Here is a 17352-nt window from a genome sequence, read left to right on the forward strand (position 1 = left end):
CGAACAAATTTGGGAATAGCGCTCCACAGAATGCTTTTCCATTTCCAAATAAACTCGTGAACGAGTTTAAAAAGAGTGATAAATCTCAATTATTTGAAATATTTTCCACCATATGTTTGAGTTATATCTGTGTTATATCTGTGAAATGTTTCCTTTTTTTCTTTTCAAATGAGTTGTATAGTTTGTATTTCACATTAAATGTGGAAAAAAATTGAAATGATTTTTTTTTTTGATAGCATGAAACCCCAGCATAGTATTATACTATGGATTCTTCAAGTTGCTGCTTGCTGAGCTAGAGCCCCGACTGCCTGAAAAAGGAGAGGAGGGAACAGGTAGATCCAGACTGAGGTCAACAGTCTTCACTAAAGAAGAATGAGGGGCAGGGGTGCTGCGTCTGCTGGCCGAAGAAGCTGAAGACCTGCATGTTAGAGAACGGTACATTTAGACATTGACAATTAATTTCAAATCTGTCAGGAGTTAGCTGCATTTAATGCCACAACAGTGCACAATAGCGCAAACGCCCTCTTCCACCTTTGCGAGTTGAGGAAAATACCCCCCACCAAAATAAACACGACAAACATACGCAAAGATAGACTCCACTTTGCTCTACAAAAATATGTGTCTGACCTGGCAGAGGTGGAGATGCGGGCTGAATTGTTCTTGGAGCTTCGGTAGCTGCTGGATGTGGATGGAGGTGAAGGAAAAGACAAGTTGCTCTGAGAGACAAAGGAATTCAAAAGTATTATTATTTTTTAAGATTCATGTTTATTTATTTGTTGTAATTAAACAAACCGTAAAGCTCAGGTTCACCTGTAGAAAGTACATTTCCAATACTGATCTGAGATCAGGTCTGTCCTTCATGGCGTCATGTAGCATCTTGTTGACATTCCTGTCTAAATCTTTTAACTGTCTCAGTTTGACGTCCTTCTCCTCAAAAGTCTCGGACTTGGTGTTTCTTGAGGAGCGAATCTTTTGTGTTAGTTTAGCGCACTGGGACATCAGAGAAAAAAAATGTGAAAAGAATATTTCTGGTATGTTAAAGAGAACTTCTTGCCCTGTTAACGGAATGAACGGTGGCACAGAAAAAACAGAAATCGGTCACGACATCCAACCTGTTTTGTGGCTCTGTTAATCTTTTCCTGCTGAGAGGCAACCTCACGATTCAATTTGCTGATGAGGGACTGTGTGTGTTCGATCTTATGGTTCTCCACCTGTTTCGCCCGCAGGACACTGTCCAAGGTGGTGTTCAATTCCTAAACAAACCATGAAAGGCCAAAAGGACAGAAGTCAGTTCTTTTTTTGACTCAGAAAACTAACACAAAAATGAAATGAAGGAGACAAAATGGAATTGCAAGAATAATAATTTTTAAAAAAAATGCTAAAGGTCAGCCCACTGATTTTTATTCTCATCAGCGTCCATCAAATGGATCGAATTAGAAAGATGATGTTCCTGCTTCAGGGTTCCCCTTACAATCAATAACTATCGCGATCTAAAACGACAATTTATTTTAACATTTATTTTGTGAACCCCCACCTAATATTCATTTCGTCTGCCTCAACCGACGGGATCTGGATTTTGGCCTATTTTGCTGCCACTTCCCTTACCCACCAACAACCCCATACCCTTCTTGACTAAATCCAGTTTATATTGTTCACCATTTGGTCTTGCTGAAGCTCTCCAACATGTCTTCTTTTGTACTTCAGCGTCCCTTCAAGCAAACGTAGCTGCTCTTCCATCTTGATTCTTTCTTGGTATTCTGGACCTGACAAAAGAATCATGAGTGGTCCACAAATCATCCAACGAAGACGGCCTGGAAGCTATTCCTTAAATTAATTTGATGATGTTGACTGACTGGATTCTTTCGCTTTGGCGACCGACGCTTGGAATCCTGAATTGCTGACGTTGAACAGCAGCGTCGTGTTCTGCAGAGCTTTATTTTCTTGCTCGGCTTTGCGTATTTTGGCAGTGAGACATTCAGCCCGCTCTGTCAGTTCTGCTCTCTGTAGCGCTGCCTTGTGGTGAGAGGGGGAAAATGCAATATTGTTACACAGGTGGTTTTCGGGCCGTCAGGGCCTGCAAGGCCTTCTCCGCTGGCCTAAAAATAGCTGAATCACAGACTAATTAATTATATTTTGTCCATAAAGTCTTTTTAAATAATTCCAATTTGTCTTTCAGCTTCATTTGATTACATTTCCTGTGTGGCGCTGCTTCCAGACATGGGTTTTCATATTTAGGCATTTAACCAATTACATTTCAGCCATCATTTGTTACCAGGGTCAGAAATCTACCTGGACGCCTTCACAGTCAGTTCTGCGGGCCCTGGAGCATAAAAATCAATGTTGACGAAACTGTTGCTTTAACCAATCAGAGTTCGAGTTGGCAACCAAAGCCTGCTGGAAACGTCTGTTTTCACAAACTATGATTGGCTCGTCACATGATTGGCTTGTCACTAGCCAATCATATTATCACTAGCCGCGACTGATAAGCGCATCTGTAGCAAGCATTTTTATGTTGATTTAATAGCGGTTTTGTCAACCCACAATGGCTGAGGAAGAAGAAATGGATTTGGTTGCAGATACACTGTTAAAGCCATTTCCAAGATGGACTTTTCAAGAAAAAATGGACATCAGAAAGGTCGGTCAGTTAATTTCTGGTTAATGGTGCCCTCAAGTGGACATGTAGTAACATCACACTTTATTCAGTCTGGATTGATTCAGACGTAGCACTACTGAAGGTCTAATAATATCCGCCGCCCGCCACTGGGTTCCCCCCACCCCATCGAAAAAGTGGTCTCACCTTAGCAATGTAGCGAGCTTGACACTTCACCGCATCTTCCTCATCCTCTCCAGGGGATGCCATTGAAAAGGTCACCACTTCAAAATGTTTCTTCATGGCGTCAATTTTGGACAATTTTCTGTTCAGGTCAGCGCTGCGAAGAATCACAATTGATTGGATTTCTGCTGCGTGAACACCGCCTGAAATTAGAAAGGAGCACTGATAAAAATGAAAACGGCAGTTGACGTTTCACCTGATTTTCTGTCTCTCCTGCTCAGTGGTCTTCAGCTCCTGGCTAAGCATTTGACTGTAGATTTTTATCTCCTCTTGCCTCCCTTGGATGGCTTTCTTCATATTCAGTTGTCTTTTCTCTAACGAGAGCACGCCATTGGCTTTGTCGAACAGAAGATCCCTCTTGCGCTTCACCTCGAGCTTGAAAATGTTCCGCTCCACGAGCTGTTCCTGATGAGGAGCGACATTGTGCATGTTGACGCAGCTAGGCCGAGATCGACAAGGCATCAAATTGATCTGCCATGTGTTTGAGCCATGCCCAATTTCTAAGGAATTACTTTTCGGGTGCCTTTCTGTGACTCTCCCAGTACCTTCTGATTGAGGCCAAGTCGCTTCAGCTCTTTTTCAGTATTATTGTTGATTAGCTTCAACTCTTCAACTTTCTTGAAGAGTTCTTCCTTCTCGGCTGCCGACTTGTCATTCTCTTTTCTCAAATAGCGAATATCACTCTGTCAATGCGAAAATATGCAACGGTAACGATTGGGTTCAAGATGGGCGAAAATAATCGAATATTTTCAAGCTTACTTCAGATTCTTTGATTGCGTTGATGATCTTGCTGGACGTCTTTGTCATCTCATTGAGGGCTTTGGTCAGTTCAACGATCTTCATTTCTAACAATTGCTTCTCATCCGAGTCGTGAACGCCGTGCAGTCGAGCAAGCTTCTTCTCCAGGAAAACGATCTGGAAGTCCTACAACACAAGCATGCCAAAAAAAAAGAAGAAGACCTGCAACCCGAGTGGTCACATTTAATTAGAAATCAGTTTCAGCCTACTTTTTCACTCAGGATCATCTGTTGCCTCCTCAAATGCTTCTCCTGTTTTCTGAGCTTTCGTTCCAAACCGCCTATGGTGGATTTGCTCCATAACTCTTGTGCCAAAGAGTCCTTCTCCATTCTCTTTAAGTTGTCAAGTTGCTGCTTAGAACGGAAGAGCTCCTCTCTGCAGTCACGCAGTTGGACGTCCAACTCCTTGTATAAAAGTAAAAAAGATTTTTTTAAAGGCCTTTTTGAGAAATATTTGTGTAACATCAGCACATATCCGGCAATATTTGTCCTTCATTTATAACCGATCACCTTAATGGCTTGCTCCTCATCTGTGAGGAACTGTTCCATTTGGGCCGCTTTGTCTTTCTCGCTCAGAGCATTTTGCGTCACAGCTTGCAGCTTCTCCTCCAGGGCCGAATTTTGGCTCAAGGCTTGCTTAAGTCTACGATCAGACATGAAGAAAGAACTTGTTGCTCAGTCCCTACGATGTCTTGCATTTATAAAGAACAAACGAAATGTGACTGACTTGATGTTGTTTTTCTGAATTTGATCTTTGAGCCTGGCCGTGTGGGACTTCATTGACTCCACGGTGGAAGCTGTTTTATCCAGTGAGGTTTTACAGCTTCTTTGCTGCAAATGTGCCAAACAAGTCAAATACACAGTTTAGTTCAAATGCTGCGTGCGCGCATATATATATATATATATATATATATATATATATATATATATATATATATATATATATATATATATATATAGAGAGAGAGAGAGAGAGAGAGAGAGAGAGAGAGAGAGAGAGAGAGAGAGAGAGAGAGAGAGAGAGAGAGAGAGAGAGAGAGAGAGAGAGAGAGAGAGAGAGAGAGAGAGAGAGTTTGGTGATGCATATTCAACAAAAGTGTCTACGGATGACAAATTATGCTCTGATTGATTCATTTGGTGCATTTTGGCACAGCAAAGCAAAGGGTGGTTGGTGTGTATATATATATATATATATATAAAGTGATGGAACTTAACTCATTCACTGCCATTCCCTAACTTATTCGGGAATTAAAAATTGGACGTGGAATGCCATTTTTTTTGCAGGGGTGCCGATAAAGCGCCAGGCAGACGGCTGGCAATGTTTTTCCCTTCCACGCGGGGGCAGCATTTGCGTTTTGTACATCTTCCCCCATTTCAAGCCCATATAATTTAGGAATTAACTAGATTTTTCTGAAAGAAGAAAATCTAAAGTTTCTTACAATGCATTGAATGTTTATGTAGTCCTAAAACTCAATATTCTGTGGGTCCTGGAATTTCAGTGAAAATGACAAAAACCCTGACACAGGAGTGGACACATTTTTTTGCAAATGTCTGGCAGTTAATGAGTTAATCAAGTCTTGGCTAAATTGAAAAGATGCTTTGCCACCATCAATATTTTTTTGCGGAGTGGACGTCAAATCATGACACAGGACAATTAAAAAAATTTGGATCAGAAAATCAAGTCAACTTTTCAAGATTTGTTTTCAAAATTAAAAAAAAGTAATATCTCCGAACTTCAACACATATGTATTTCTTTGTATGTGTGTTTGTTTTTTTATTTATGTATTTATATAAATCTGTGTCAAATATAAGATTGGAAACACCAAAGCATCTCAGGGTTAATTTTTCTGTCGCCCAGCGATCTCGGCAAAATTTTCGTAGAGGTTCACTGCGATGATGTTTACATTTCGGCTCAGAAAATGTTTACCTCATTCTTCAACTCCATAGAATTCTTCTCATGCTCCTTCAGTTCCTGCCGCAGTTTTGCAGCGAGACGATTGGCTGTGGTTAAATTCCTCTCTTTTTCCTTGTTGTCATTCGTCTGTGAGTCATACATGTGCTTCATTTCTATCAACGTGCCATTCTTTTCCCTGATGAGCCGGTTGGTGTCTGCGAGTTTCTGTCATAATGATGGATGGACTCTTGTTATCTATCATCAGGAAAAACCCAGACGATGTTCACGTTGTGTTGGACGTATTTGCTTGTTTGGTTACCACAGCCCAGTGTTGTGTATCAGCATCTCGTTGTTTCATCTGTTGTATGGTGTTTTCCCACCGTTGGATGATTTTCTCAGTTTCCCGATGAGCCTGCCTCAAATGTTCCGTCGTCTTGTCTAAAGCAATCTGACAAGAACAATGGGATGGTTATAATCGACCGACACTGGCTATCATGACAAAAAATATGCACATTTTTGCCGTGTCGTACCTGTGCAGATAAGTTTTCAGTGATTTGCATGTCAAGTGCTTTGCGCTTCTTATTGGCCTCCTGCGTTGTCCTCTCGATGGCCAAAGTGAGGCCCTGTGAGATCGCCAGGAAATATTATTACTTTCCGAAGCCTTCAAATACAAGTTCTTCTCATCACCTTGATCCTCTGTTCATCCTGCTGCGAATACTTGACGATGGCCATCACGTCGTCCTCTTTTCGTGCAGACTCCTCCAAAAAAGAATCCAAGGCCCGCTGGTCCCAGTTCATTTGAGTGCGAAAGCGCTCCAGCTTCTGTTTGGCCTTGAAGATGTGATTCTGACGACGCATGAAAAAAAAAATGTGGCGGGGCACTTGCAATTTGATATCGAAAAGGAAACGGTTGGAAATTGATGAACCTCAAGTATGTTCTTCCTCTCAGCCAACGATCGAAGCTCATTTTGGATCTGAGCAGTTTCCTGCGCCAGGTGGCCAATTTCTCTCTGGGCTACGGCGGTGAAGTGCTTCTCCATATCTGCTTCTCTCTCTTTGGCTTTACAAAGGGCCTTGGCACGATAACCACACAATATATACTATAAATATGACCGTTTGCATATAAACATCTTCTGTGCATTATGTCTGTTGGGGGGGGGGTTAAAACAGTACTTCCAAATTTTGCAGCTCTGCTTCAACATGTTTCAGGAATTCCGTTGCCAGTTGTCTTTGGTCCTTATGATTTTCTCTCCTGCTTTTCAATTGTGATAGTTCTTTCCTCTTCTTGAGGATCTGCAAAGATGTAATCACATGACTTGAATTGTGGTAACAATTTTGCCCACATTCAAATACATCTTTTATTACTAAGCCACTTCGTTAATCCCGTAAATGATTACAAAATAAACAATACAGCAATTGTGGTATATTTCGTCAATAAAACTCTCACCTCTTCAATGAAAGCCTTGTTTTCAACATTGGCCCCGGGAACAGCGTAACATTCCTCCCAACTCATCTCTGGAAAAACTGCCAAAGCGGCACTCAACATTGCACATCAATCGCAAGTCACACCCAAAATGGAGATCTAATTTGAGCGCTCGGATTGTAATTTTTCTTTTCTTGCTGCGTTACTATCCGTAGTTTCTTGCTGTAAGCCGTGAGGGCTGCCGTTTGTTGTTAAGTCGCTCCTAGCAACCATTCAGGCTTCTTTTTTTTTCCCCTCCTCAATGATGAGCACCAGGAGAGAGCAGGCAGCAAAATTAAAAGTCCAAATGCGACCTTTTTAGTCAACAATTTACAAAATTGCTGCATTTTTCCTTGTTATTATTGGCAAAATTGGTCAATGACTCACAGGACAACGGATGCACTGTAATTGTTGCTTTATTTGTAAACAATGGTAAAATATGGACTTGAGCACGTTAAAAAGCGGAACAGGTTACCCTATTCAATTATTAAGTCATTTTTTCCCCCGAATTTAACTCGTTCATTGCCAGATGTGCAAAATGTGTCCACACATCAGTGCCAGGGTTTTTGTCATTGTCACTTGAATTCCAGGATCCACAGAATATTGAGTTATAGGACTACATAAACATTCAATACGGCGTTAGAAACCTTGAACTCTCTTCTTTCATCAGAAAAGAAGAGTTAATTACCAACTTATATGGGTCTGGAGTTATATGAGCTTGAAATGTGGGCAGCTGTCCAAAATACAATGCAATACATACATATTTGTTTATAATGCGCTTTAAAAGCTGAAGCTGGAACAAAGCACTAACATTGAAAAGAAAAAAACATTGCCAGAGGCCATAGCCAGCGCTTTATTGGCACCCAAGTATGAACAAACAAAACCCGAACAAATTTGGGAATGGCACTCTACGACCCCTGAAGGGAAAAGACGAAAGGAAAAGAAGCTCTATGTCATATTTTCAACTCCTGAATAAATTTGTGAATGGCAGTGAATGAGTTAATGTTGCAGATTCCAAAGAACTCCCTAATTTCATTTCCAGTCAAATAAACTCGCATATTTTAGCTTGAGAAGCCACTACGAGGGGAAAATATGTCATTTTACATGGCACTCAAAGTAGCTGATCTAAAAAGACTACAGTATACTATTGCCCTTTTAATATGTCAGCTGTATTAAAAAAATAATCCAATAGTCTGCCTTTTCACTTGTGTGCAAAAAACAAACAAACAAACAAACATCCAATGCAAAGTTCACAAACTCAAAACTGCTAGGGAAGATCTTGACCCAGGATCACGGTCTTCACATTCACAGGAGGTTCCGGCTCTTCGGAGGGCTTCTGGCTGCTGGCTGAGAACGCAGCACACCTATGATAGCGATGAAAGATGAGAGTTATAAACCCAGAAGTTGTTTTAAATATAATTAAAGACACCCATACGTAAATGTGAATATCGTGGTACCTTGACTTACTAATAGGATTTGTTCCATGGCCAAGCTTGTACCTTAACTCGCCTTTGTCATTTTCACTCCAATTGCAGGACCCACAGAATATTGACTTTTAGAACTACATAAATGTTCAATTAAGCGTAACAAATGTGAGTCTCTCTTCATCAGAAAAAAATAGTTAATTCCTAAGTTATATGGATCTGGAGGTATATGAGCTTGAAATGGGGGGTGGCTGTGCAAAAGGCAAATGCTGCCCCCTCGTGGAAGAAAAACCAAAACCCGAACAAATTCGGAATTGGCGATCCACATCATGCTTTTCAATTCCTGAATAAATTTGGGAATGGCAGTGAATGAGTTCATTGTCCCATTCATCCCCCCACTTAACCCAAGCAGTGTCTTATCAAAAACTCACTTATGATGTAGTAAAAATTTTGGGCTCAAGCAAAATATCAACAAAGCGATGCCTCATAAATCAATGTATAACTGGACAGCAAATACATATATATATATATATACATATATATATATATATATATATATATATATATATATATATATATATATATATATATATATATATATATATATAGTAAAGTCTCGTTATATCGATATTCAAGGGAGTCTGAAAAATATCGATATAACCGGGACTATCGATATATCCGACCTTGTTTGCATGTAATTTTCTCCGTGCGTGCATAGAAATAGTATCGATATAACCGGGACTATCGATATATCCGATATCGATATAACGAGACTTTACTGTATACAGACTTTACTGTATTTACGAGACTTTACTGTATATACAGTAAAGTCTCGTTATATCGATATCGGACATATCGATAGTCCCGGTTATATCGATACTATTTCTATGCACGCACGGAGAAAATTACATGCAAACATGGTCGGATATATCGATAGTCCCGGTTATATCGATATAACGAGACTTTACTGTATATATATATATATATATATATATATATGTTTTTGTACAACATGTCCATTATTTTTTTTTTTCAAATGAAGAAATTGTTTCACCTTGCAGAGAGAGAGCTGCTGACAAGATTGGACCTTCGACTCACACCGGAAACAGTATGACTGGGAAAAGGCAAGCTGGCCTGAAAGAAGCACACACGTAAGCATTATTCCATCCCTATAATATCAACGACATTAGTGTTTCCCAATCTCGATGCACATTTTACATGCCACCAATGTGAGTAAAAAGTATCACGATCAAAAGAATGATTTGCGTTTCGATTTACTTAAAGGATAACCAACGTCACTTTTTTGTTTCTTAACTGACATCAGAAAAACGTTTGATAGCATCCAAAATACCCAAAACATGCAGTATGATATTTTTATTCAAATGCAAAACACCAATAAAAATGACTTAAAGTGTCCAAAATCTGCAAAAAATTGAGCTCCGAATTGGGCGTTTTCAGAAAGTCCCGCCCCCAGTTAGTGACATCACGCCAAGACGTCTTGCATTTCTGGAGACTCAAAACAATGGCTTCAGATTCGGAGAATATGCTTTCTTGTTACACCTCCAGTTATGAATGATTCAAATAGTTCGGAAGAGGAAAGCATACATGTTCGCAATCGATTAAAGAATTTATTCCAAGCCATTTTGAGGCAACATTGGGGTGAAACGGATCACCAGAAAAGAGGCACAAAATAGCGACCTCCTGTGGCCACCTCCGTTTCCTCAGGCTGATAAATTCCTTATATGGAGCTTGGACACCCTCTGCTGGTGGCTTTTGGGTGCAATACAAGGTTTTCAGACCAAACAATACAGCAAAGTACATTGACGTGATGGAAGGACTGCTACAATGTGTCTTTTTTTCGGTGTGGGGCGTTCCTTTAGTGACGTCACGTACGGTCTCGTCACCAACTCAAAAACAAGACTTCCTGAATATTCAGTGCGAGTCTTAAAACATAAAATATAGCTATGTGCGGTGGAATCTTTTTAAAATACGCTCAGTAGGTCATTTGAAGCCATTTTACAAATTATGGACACAACTTGTCCGGAGACGTCGGTTGTCCTTTAAAAGTTTTGCAACTAGTGTGAAATGCGGACTAGTTTAGGTGAACGCAAACAAATTATTTGGGTCAGATGTCCAGATTTTAAACTGCACCGCTCTGCCATCTAGTGGAAGAACGTTGACATTACATCGCTGGCATAGATTAATGAACAAGAATATTTTTTTTGTATTCAATAAATATTTTTCGCCGCAATTGGAATCCACGCAGTTGTTGGCCATCACCGCTCTCCATCGCTTTACATCATTAATGACAAACATGAAACGCTGTGAAGAATCCCAACCTGCTGAAAGTATTGCACCAGCACCGATTTAAGATGAGGTTTGTACTTGGTGGCAGCAAATAGCATGCCATTGACAGAATCATTAAATTCCATTATTTGCATAACTTCCTTCTCCAAATCCTGCTTGGCTTGTAGTCGATTCTTCAAGGCACTGTTAATTTCCTAAGAGAAAACAGGAGAAAAATGCTAAAAGAAGTAGAAGGTCGCGGTCAGCTTGTTTGAGAAATTGAAGATTTGACATAACTGTAATGAAGAACAGATGCCACTATAGGGCAGCGTCACATAATTTTAGATTTGTGATCTATCGGGCTGTTAATAATAATAAAACATTTCATTTATAAGTCCCTTTCAAAACTGTCAAGGTCACTTAATTGATAAGATCAAATGAATCTCGATTTGTCATGACAAATGTGAGCAAGAAAAATGCCAATGCTTTGGAAGTTCAACATGTTTTGGTATGTCACACTTGAACCAAGTCATTTTATATTTACTGTATATGTAAGAGCATTTGTTGCATTTAGGTACAGTAGTAGAACTGTGTCACATTTCATAAAGGGAATATCGAATTGTTATAAAAACATTAACATTAAAAAGAAAAAAGCCTCACACTAGCATTTCAGTGTTGTTTTTCAGGAAATAATTATTTTGCAATCAAACACCTTTTCTTTCATTGCTGCGCGTTTTATAGTTTCAGGTGCTACAAAAGTAAGTAGCGTCAAAATTCACCTTGATGTGTTTCTTTTCACAGCAGGCCTTTTTTCTCTACTCTATAGTTAGAAACTAGAGAGTTTGATCAACTCACGTTCCTATTCAACATCAAACAATGGAAAAGGCAACTTTATCACCTTACCGACCCTTCTTAAAAAAGGTTTTCATCATACATAAAGCTGTTTGATAAATCCTACAAAATCCTCTCATAAGATGACTTAATAAGAGTGACTTGCCTGTAGGTCCTCTCGCAGCTTTTTGGCTAACTTCCTTTTGGATACCAACATTTCCTCGGCTCCTTGCAGCTGGGCTTCAAGCTTGAACTTTTCCTGATAATCTGGAGCTGATGTGGAAAGACATATTGATTATTTATCTTTTTCTCAATTTTTTTACTGCCACGCTTATAAATAAGAGATCTCAACACTCGTAGCATAATGAACGACAATTGTCTGAATCCAAAGGACCCCCCCCCCCCTCTGAAATATCAATATTTTTGTCTGTGTTAAAAAATATATATAAAAAATGCACATTTCACTGGTAGAAGTTACCCAAAACAGAAATGGCGATTAGATTTTTTTTCTTCATTCCAATGGATATTGTGCCGTTTTTTTTTTTTTTTTTTTTTTTGGGGGGGGGGGGGGGTGTTAGCCTTTGACACCAGGTGGCAGAATAACACACCACATCTACCGATTGACACACAATTGTCACAGTCAAGTTTACATACTGGCTTCTTTTGCTTTAACGACTGTTGTGTGAAAGCCGGTGTTGCTGATATGGAATAACATGGTTGTGTTCTCCAGAGCTTTATTTTCTTGCTGGGCCTTGCGGATTTTGGTATTTAGGCACTCTTCCCGCTGCTTGAGTTCGGCTTTCTCGAGCGCGGCCTAGTGGAAAGGAGTCGTATCTTTGTGACGGCGGCAGAAAAAAATGCCGAATACGATATCATCGGATGTGTTTCCCTTCTTCTCACCTTGGCAATGTAGTGAGCTTGGGATTTGACAGCATCCTCGTCATCTTCTTCTGCAGCCATTGTAAAGGTCACAACCTCGTAATGCTTCTTTGTGGCTTCAATTTTGGACACTTTTATATTCAGTTCCATACTAGGGAGGATGACAATTAAGAAAAGAAATGCTGCTTCAGTTGCCGTATATTTTTCTGTATATTTTTTGAGGCTCTATTGTTGGACTTTGTATAGTTCTGTTTCAACATTTCCTATGTGTGTGTGTATATATATATATATATATATATATATATATATATATATATATATATATATATATATATATATATATATATATATATATATATATATATATATATATATGGCAATATATATTCGTCACAGTGCCCGAGTGTGTAAACGTATCTCCAGCGTAAGAACTTTGACATTAGTACAAACCAATACAGGTGACTTATACAAGCCTTGTACATACTTATATAAACCTTAAACATACTTATAGAAGCTATAAACATACCTTTCATACAAAATATATCACTGAAGCAACTTACGAACAAATTTACCTTCGGAACGACTGTTCGGAAAGTAGCCCGTTCGCAAGTTTGGGAGCGTTTATATTGTAGTTTTTTTATTATTACCTGATTTTCTGTCTCTCCTGCTCTGTGGTCCTCAGCTGCTGATTGAGCATTTGACTATAGACTCGGATCTCCTCCTGCCTCTCGTGAATTGCTTTCTTTACATTCAGTTGTCTTTTCTCCAAAGACACCACGCTGTTGGCTTTGTTGAACAGGAGATCCCGCTTCCGCCTCACCTCCAGCTTTGAGATATTCTGCTCCACGATATGCTCCTGTGGAAAGGACGCTAGGCGTTATTAAATATCTAGGTGTTTTCTTTTTTTTTGAAGGGGGGGGGGGGGGGTCTAATGTCTTTACCACTGGCAACAAAAATGAGAACCCCTGAAGCGAATTTGTACCAATTTGCCATTTCACGGTGTTATGTGACTCTCCTCCCGCCCCTCCAAGGTCTTAGATGTGAATCTCTAGCAGCTATGATCAATTTGCCCTGTTCGCACTCATTCAGAAGGAAGTTCAATGTGATATCCATAGATCAGCGACCTGTTTCTTGAGCCTGATTCTCTTCAGCTCTTTCTCAACATTATTATTGATCAGCTTCAGTTCCGCTACTTGAATGGACAGCTCCTTCTTCTGAGTAGCAGAATTCTCTCGCTCTTTCCTCAAATAGCGAACGTCCTCCTGCCACGGACAAAAAGAAATGTCATCTTTTGTGAAGATTGGCACATTCTCCAGTGCCGCTGTCTTACCTCGGACTCCTTGATTTTGATGAGGATCTTACTGGCTGCCTTCTTCTTCTCCTCGAGGGAATTGAGCATCTCTGTGATCTTCAATTCCATCGCCACCTTTTCATCGGAATCGCCGACAACACCTTGCAACCGGGCTAGCTTTTTATCTAAAATGATTAACTGGGAGTCCTAATGCAGAAGAAAAAAAGGGGAGGAAAGCAAGCAGCTGGGGGGGAGGTAGTTTTTGGTGGATATATACATGTATATATTTTTAGGTATGGCTACCTTTTCATTCATAATCATCATCTGTTTGAGTAAATACTCCTCCTGCCTCTTGAGCTGACATTCCAACGTGTTGATGATGCATTTGCTCCGCAACAAATGCGCCATATAATTCTTTTCTTTTTTCTTGTAATCCTCCCCATGCTGCTTGCAGCGGACAAGCTCCTTGCCGCGTTCACATAGCTGGTTGTCCAGCTCCTGGTAAACAAAGGCGACATGGTGAGCGGCAAATAAAAGTGGCGCCATTTAGATATAACATTTTTGAAAACCAAATCATCGCTCCCCATTGAAATGAGTTAGCGTGCCATGAATTCGTATCAGCCCAAACCCCAAAGGATATTTTTGCAAAACTACCTTCTTATGTCACATACCAACCCCAAATATGCGTTTACTTCACTTCTATCAAGAACTAGTCAAACGCGATTTAAACTTCATGTCGGTTATACGTTTGATTGAAGATATTAAGTACAACTAGTGATACATGAGCTCCCTCGAGTGGTGTGATTTTCATAGCAAATTTTTTTAAACATACAATTAAAATGTGCAATTTAATAAAACACATTAGAGCCTCAAATTTTGTTTTTTTTAATCCAGTGCGATGAATGTGTATATAACATTTCTTTCTTTTTCAATACAAAAAGATGTTTTAATATGGTTCGGTTCCATTGATTCTTCTTCTTTTCCTTTCGGCTTTTCCCTTCAAAGGGCCGACACGGCGAATCTGTGTCCTCCATCTTCAGAAGTTTGATTCGCATGTCTGTTTTGGCCAAGCTTTTACGTCAGATGCCCTTCCTGACACAACCCTCTGTATTTATCCGGGCTTGGGACTGGCACAAGAAGACTGAACTCTTTAAAAAAACTTGTCATGAAGAAAGAAAAATGTAGAGGGTCCCACCTTGATGGCCTGTTGCTCTTCCTTGAGGAAATTCTCCATCTGGGCAGCTCTCTCCTTCTCACTCACTGCATTCTGGGTAACCGAAATCAGCTTAGCTTGAAGGGCAGTGTTTTGAGCTCCAGTGTGATTCAGTCTGCAAGAAACAAGATGTCGGATCATTGCTCTTCAGGGTTTTTGGCACGAGACAGCATGCCTATGCAGTCGGGACTGACTTTTCATTGTTTTTCTGGATGTTTTCCTCTGCCCTGCGTATGTGGCACTTCATCGAATGCACGTTGGAGGTCGTTCTATCCATGATGGCTTTGCAGTTTTTCAGCTGCAGATGTGAGGGTAAACATTGTTCATTTTGTCAACAATAAAATGTATTTAGTTATCTAGAGATGTTTTTGTGGATAGGAATTTGGACATTTTTGGCCAATCAAATTTCACACCATACATTATTGACATGTCAATCAAATCCGCCTTGGCACTCAGTCGTGGCATCAAAGTCTCAGACCCGCACGCCTTACCTCATCCTGCATCTCGAGGTAATTTCTCTCATGCTGCTTAAGGTCCATTCGCAGTTTTGCAGTTTGTCGATTGGTTGCGGCTAATTTCTTCTCTTTGTCTTTGTTGTCGTTGATCTGCGAATCCTGCAAGTGTCTCATTTCCGTCAAGGTGTCGTTCCGTTCCCTGATGACTTGGTTGGCCTCAGCCAGTCGCTAGCACGACGGAGACAGCGTCGAGTTACGCTCGCATTTTGTTTGTCGACGTCGTTCAATCGAAAAGTGAGTTTACCACAGCGCTCTGGTGCATTTCACTGTCTCTTTGTTTCATCTGCTGGATGGTGTTTTCCCACTGGTGGATGATCTGCTCCGTTTCCACGTGAGCCTGCTGCAAATTTACTGTCGTCTTATCCAAAGCGATCTGCAAAGAAAACATGGACGGTCCTCAACTTCCTTTCCCGTTTCTTTCAAGTGTTTCATTTGTTTCTGCACCTGTGCTGCTAAAGTTTCTGTCATTTCTTTGTCAAGTCCTTTGTGCTTTTTATTGCCCTCCACCGTCATCCTCTCAATGGCCAAAGTCAGTGACTGCAAGATAGAGAATTTCAGCGCAGTTGAGGAAACGACGGAGAAAATAAACATGTGGCGCCAATTTGGCAAAAACCTTGATCCTCTGCTCATCCTGATGCGAATATTTCATGATGGCCATCATATCATCATCTTTTATGGTTGATTCCTCCAAAAAGGAATTCAAGGCCTGCTGATCCCAGTTCATTTGCACCCGAAATTGCTCCACCTTCTGTTTGGCCTTGACGATGTTGTTCTGAGTATCAGGGGACGGGGAGGGGGGCAAAATGTTAGTCATCGTATTTTAGCAAGTTTATGGTGAGATTTCAAATCAAAACGAAACAATCCACCTCAAAAGTTTTGATCTTTTCTGACAAGTTGTGGAGATCGTTTTCTATCCGCGTATTGTCTTGCACCAGGCGGCCCGTTTCTCTCTCGGCAATGGCGATAAGGTCTATTTCCAGTTTTTCTTCTCTGTCTTTGGCCTTGCACAGAGCCTATGGGAGGAATGGATGGGAGGGACCATTGAGCCAATTCCCCAAAAGAAGTTTTTTTTTTTTTTTTTTTTTTAATCAAACCGACCTCTGTGATTTCCAGCTCCTTTCTGGCATTTTTCAAGCAGTCAGTTCCCAATTGCTTTTTGTCTTCATTCATCTGCCGTTTGTGTTTTACTTTCAAGATCTTCCTCTTTATGTCACATATCTGAAAAATCAGAGAACAAGTGTGGAGTCATGGCATTCCCGACAATTTACTCCAGTGCATTGCTGTTTCGCATTTCTGCACCAAGCAAAAATAAATCAAGAGTCGTACAGATAATATGCTGGCTAGCCGCAGGCACGTTTTGTAATAATTCTCCCAAAAAGAAAAGACAATTGTTCCACATGGGACATACTTACCTCATCTATTAAAGCCTTGTTTTCAGTGTTGAGCACCGGGAGGGCGTAGTGCTGCTCCCAGCCCATCTCGGATAACACTCTGGCTGCAAATGCGGCCATCTTTATTTACTGCAAGTCAGGTTTCAATATCAGTCAAGATTTCTTTTGTTGGCTGATGCGACCGTTTAAAGTGTACACGGATACAACTGACTCGTCACATCAAAATCTGAATTTACCCCCCCCCCCAATCTCCCTGGACTGATTGAACGTACGACATATTTGTGTTGACGTCGTAGTCACGGTGATTGACGATGGCACCAGAGATATGCATCGTTTGAAAGGCAATATTTATAGGGAGCGCTTTATGACAACATTTGGCAGGTCGCATAGCAACCATGACAGGTGATTGGGGGGACGAGGCAGCAGTGTTCACATTTTATACTTCAACTTAAAGAGATATTTGGTGCAAAAAGTAACCCATAGTAAAATTAATTCATGTCCTTGAGTAAACGTTAAACAGATTCTGAAATGTGCTC

The 17352-nt window shown here is 40.4% G+C and overlaps 2 protein-coding genes across 2 annotated transcripts; both read right to left on the reverse strand.

Annotated features, from left to right (window-relative positions):
• Positions 1-238: 238 nt before the first annotated feature.
• Positions 239-7177, reverse strand: LOC148891515 (coiled-coil domain-containing protein 39-like). The gene is made up of 20 exons (XM_089008302.1): positions 6972-7177; positions 6698-6817; positions 6451-6597; positions 6212-6370; positions 6055-6147; positions 5844-5972; positions 5558-5749; positions 4358-4461; positions 4141-4273; positions 3841-4035; positions 3593-3757; positions 3379-3516; positions 3030-3238; positions 2798-2930; positions 1854-2013; positions 1657-1763; positions 1113-1253; positions 811-990; positions 628-716; positions 239-418 (listed from the first exon to the last, which is right to left on the reverse strand). The coding sequence occupies exons 1-20, from the start codon at positions 7068-7070 to the stop codon at positions 262-264; spliced, it is 2850 nt and encodes a 949-aa protein (XP_088864428.1). The 5' UTR covers positions 7071-7177; the 3' UTR covers positions 239-261.
• Positions 7178-7386: 209 nt separating this feature from the next.
• Positions 7387-17271, reverse strand: LOC148891516 (coiled-coil domain-containing protein 39-like). Its single transcript, XM_089008602.1, has 19 exons — positions 16838-17271; positions 16524-16643; positions 16292-16438; positions 16039-16197; positions 15870-15962; positions 15670-15798; positions 15402-15593; positions 15105-15208; positions 14893-15025; positions 14001-14195; positions 13737-13904; positions 13531-13668; positions 13054-13262; positions 12428-12557; positions 12182-12341; positions 11694-11800; positions 10750-10911; positions 9465-9544; positions 7387-8350 (listed from the first exon to the last, which is right to left on the reverse strand). Exons 1-19 carry the CDS (start codon positions 16934-16936, stop codon positions 8254-8256), a joined length of 2622 nt encoding a protein of 873 aa, XP_088864728.1. The 5' UTR covers positions 16937-17271; the 3' UTR covers positions 7387-8253.
• Between the last annotated feature and the right edge of the window lie 81 nt (positions 17272-17352).

This window comes from Hippocampus bargibanti, linkage group LG11 (genome assembly GCF_051943395.1).
Source record: "Hippocampus bargibanti isolate YZ-2025 linkage group LG11, ASM5194339v1, whole genome shotgun sequence".
NCBI classification, from domain to species: domain Eukaryota; kingdom Metazoa; phylum Chordata; class Actinopteri; order Syngnathiformes; family Syngnathidae; genus Hippocampus; species Hippocampus bargibanti.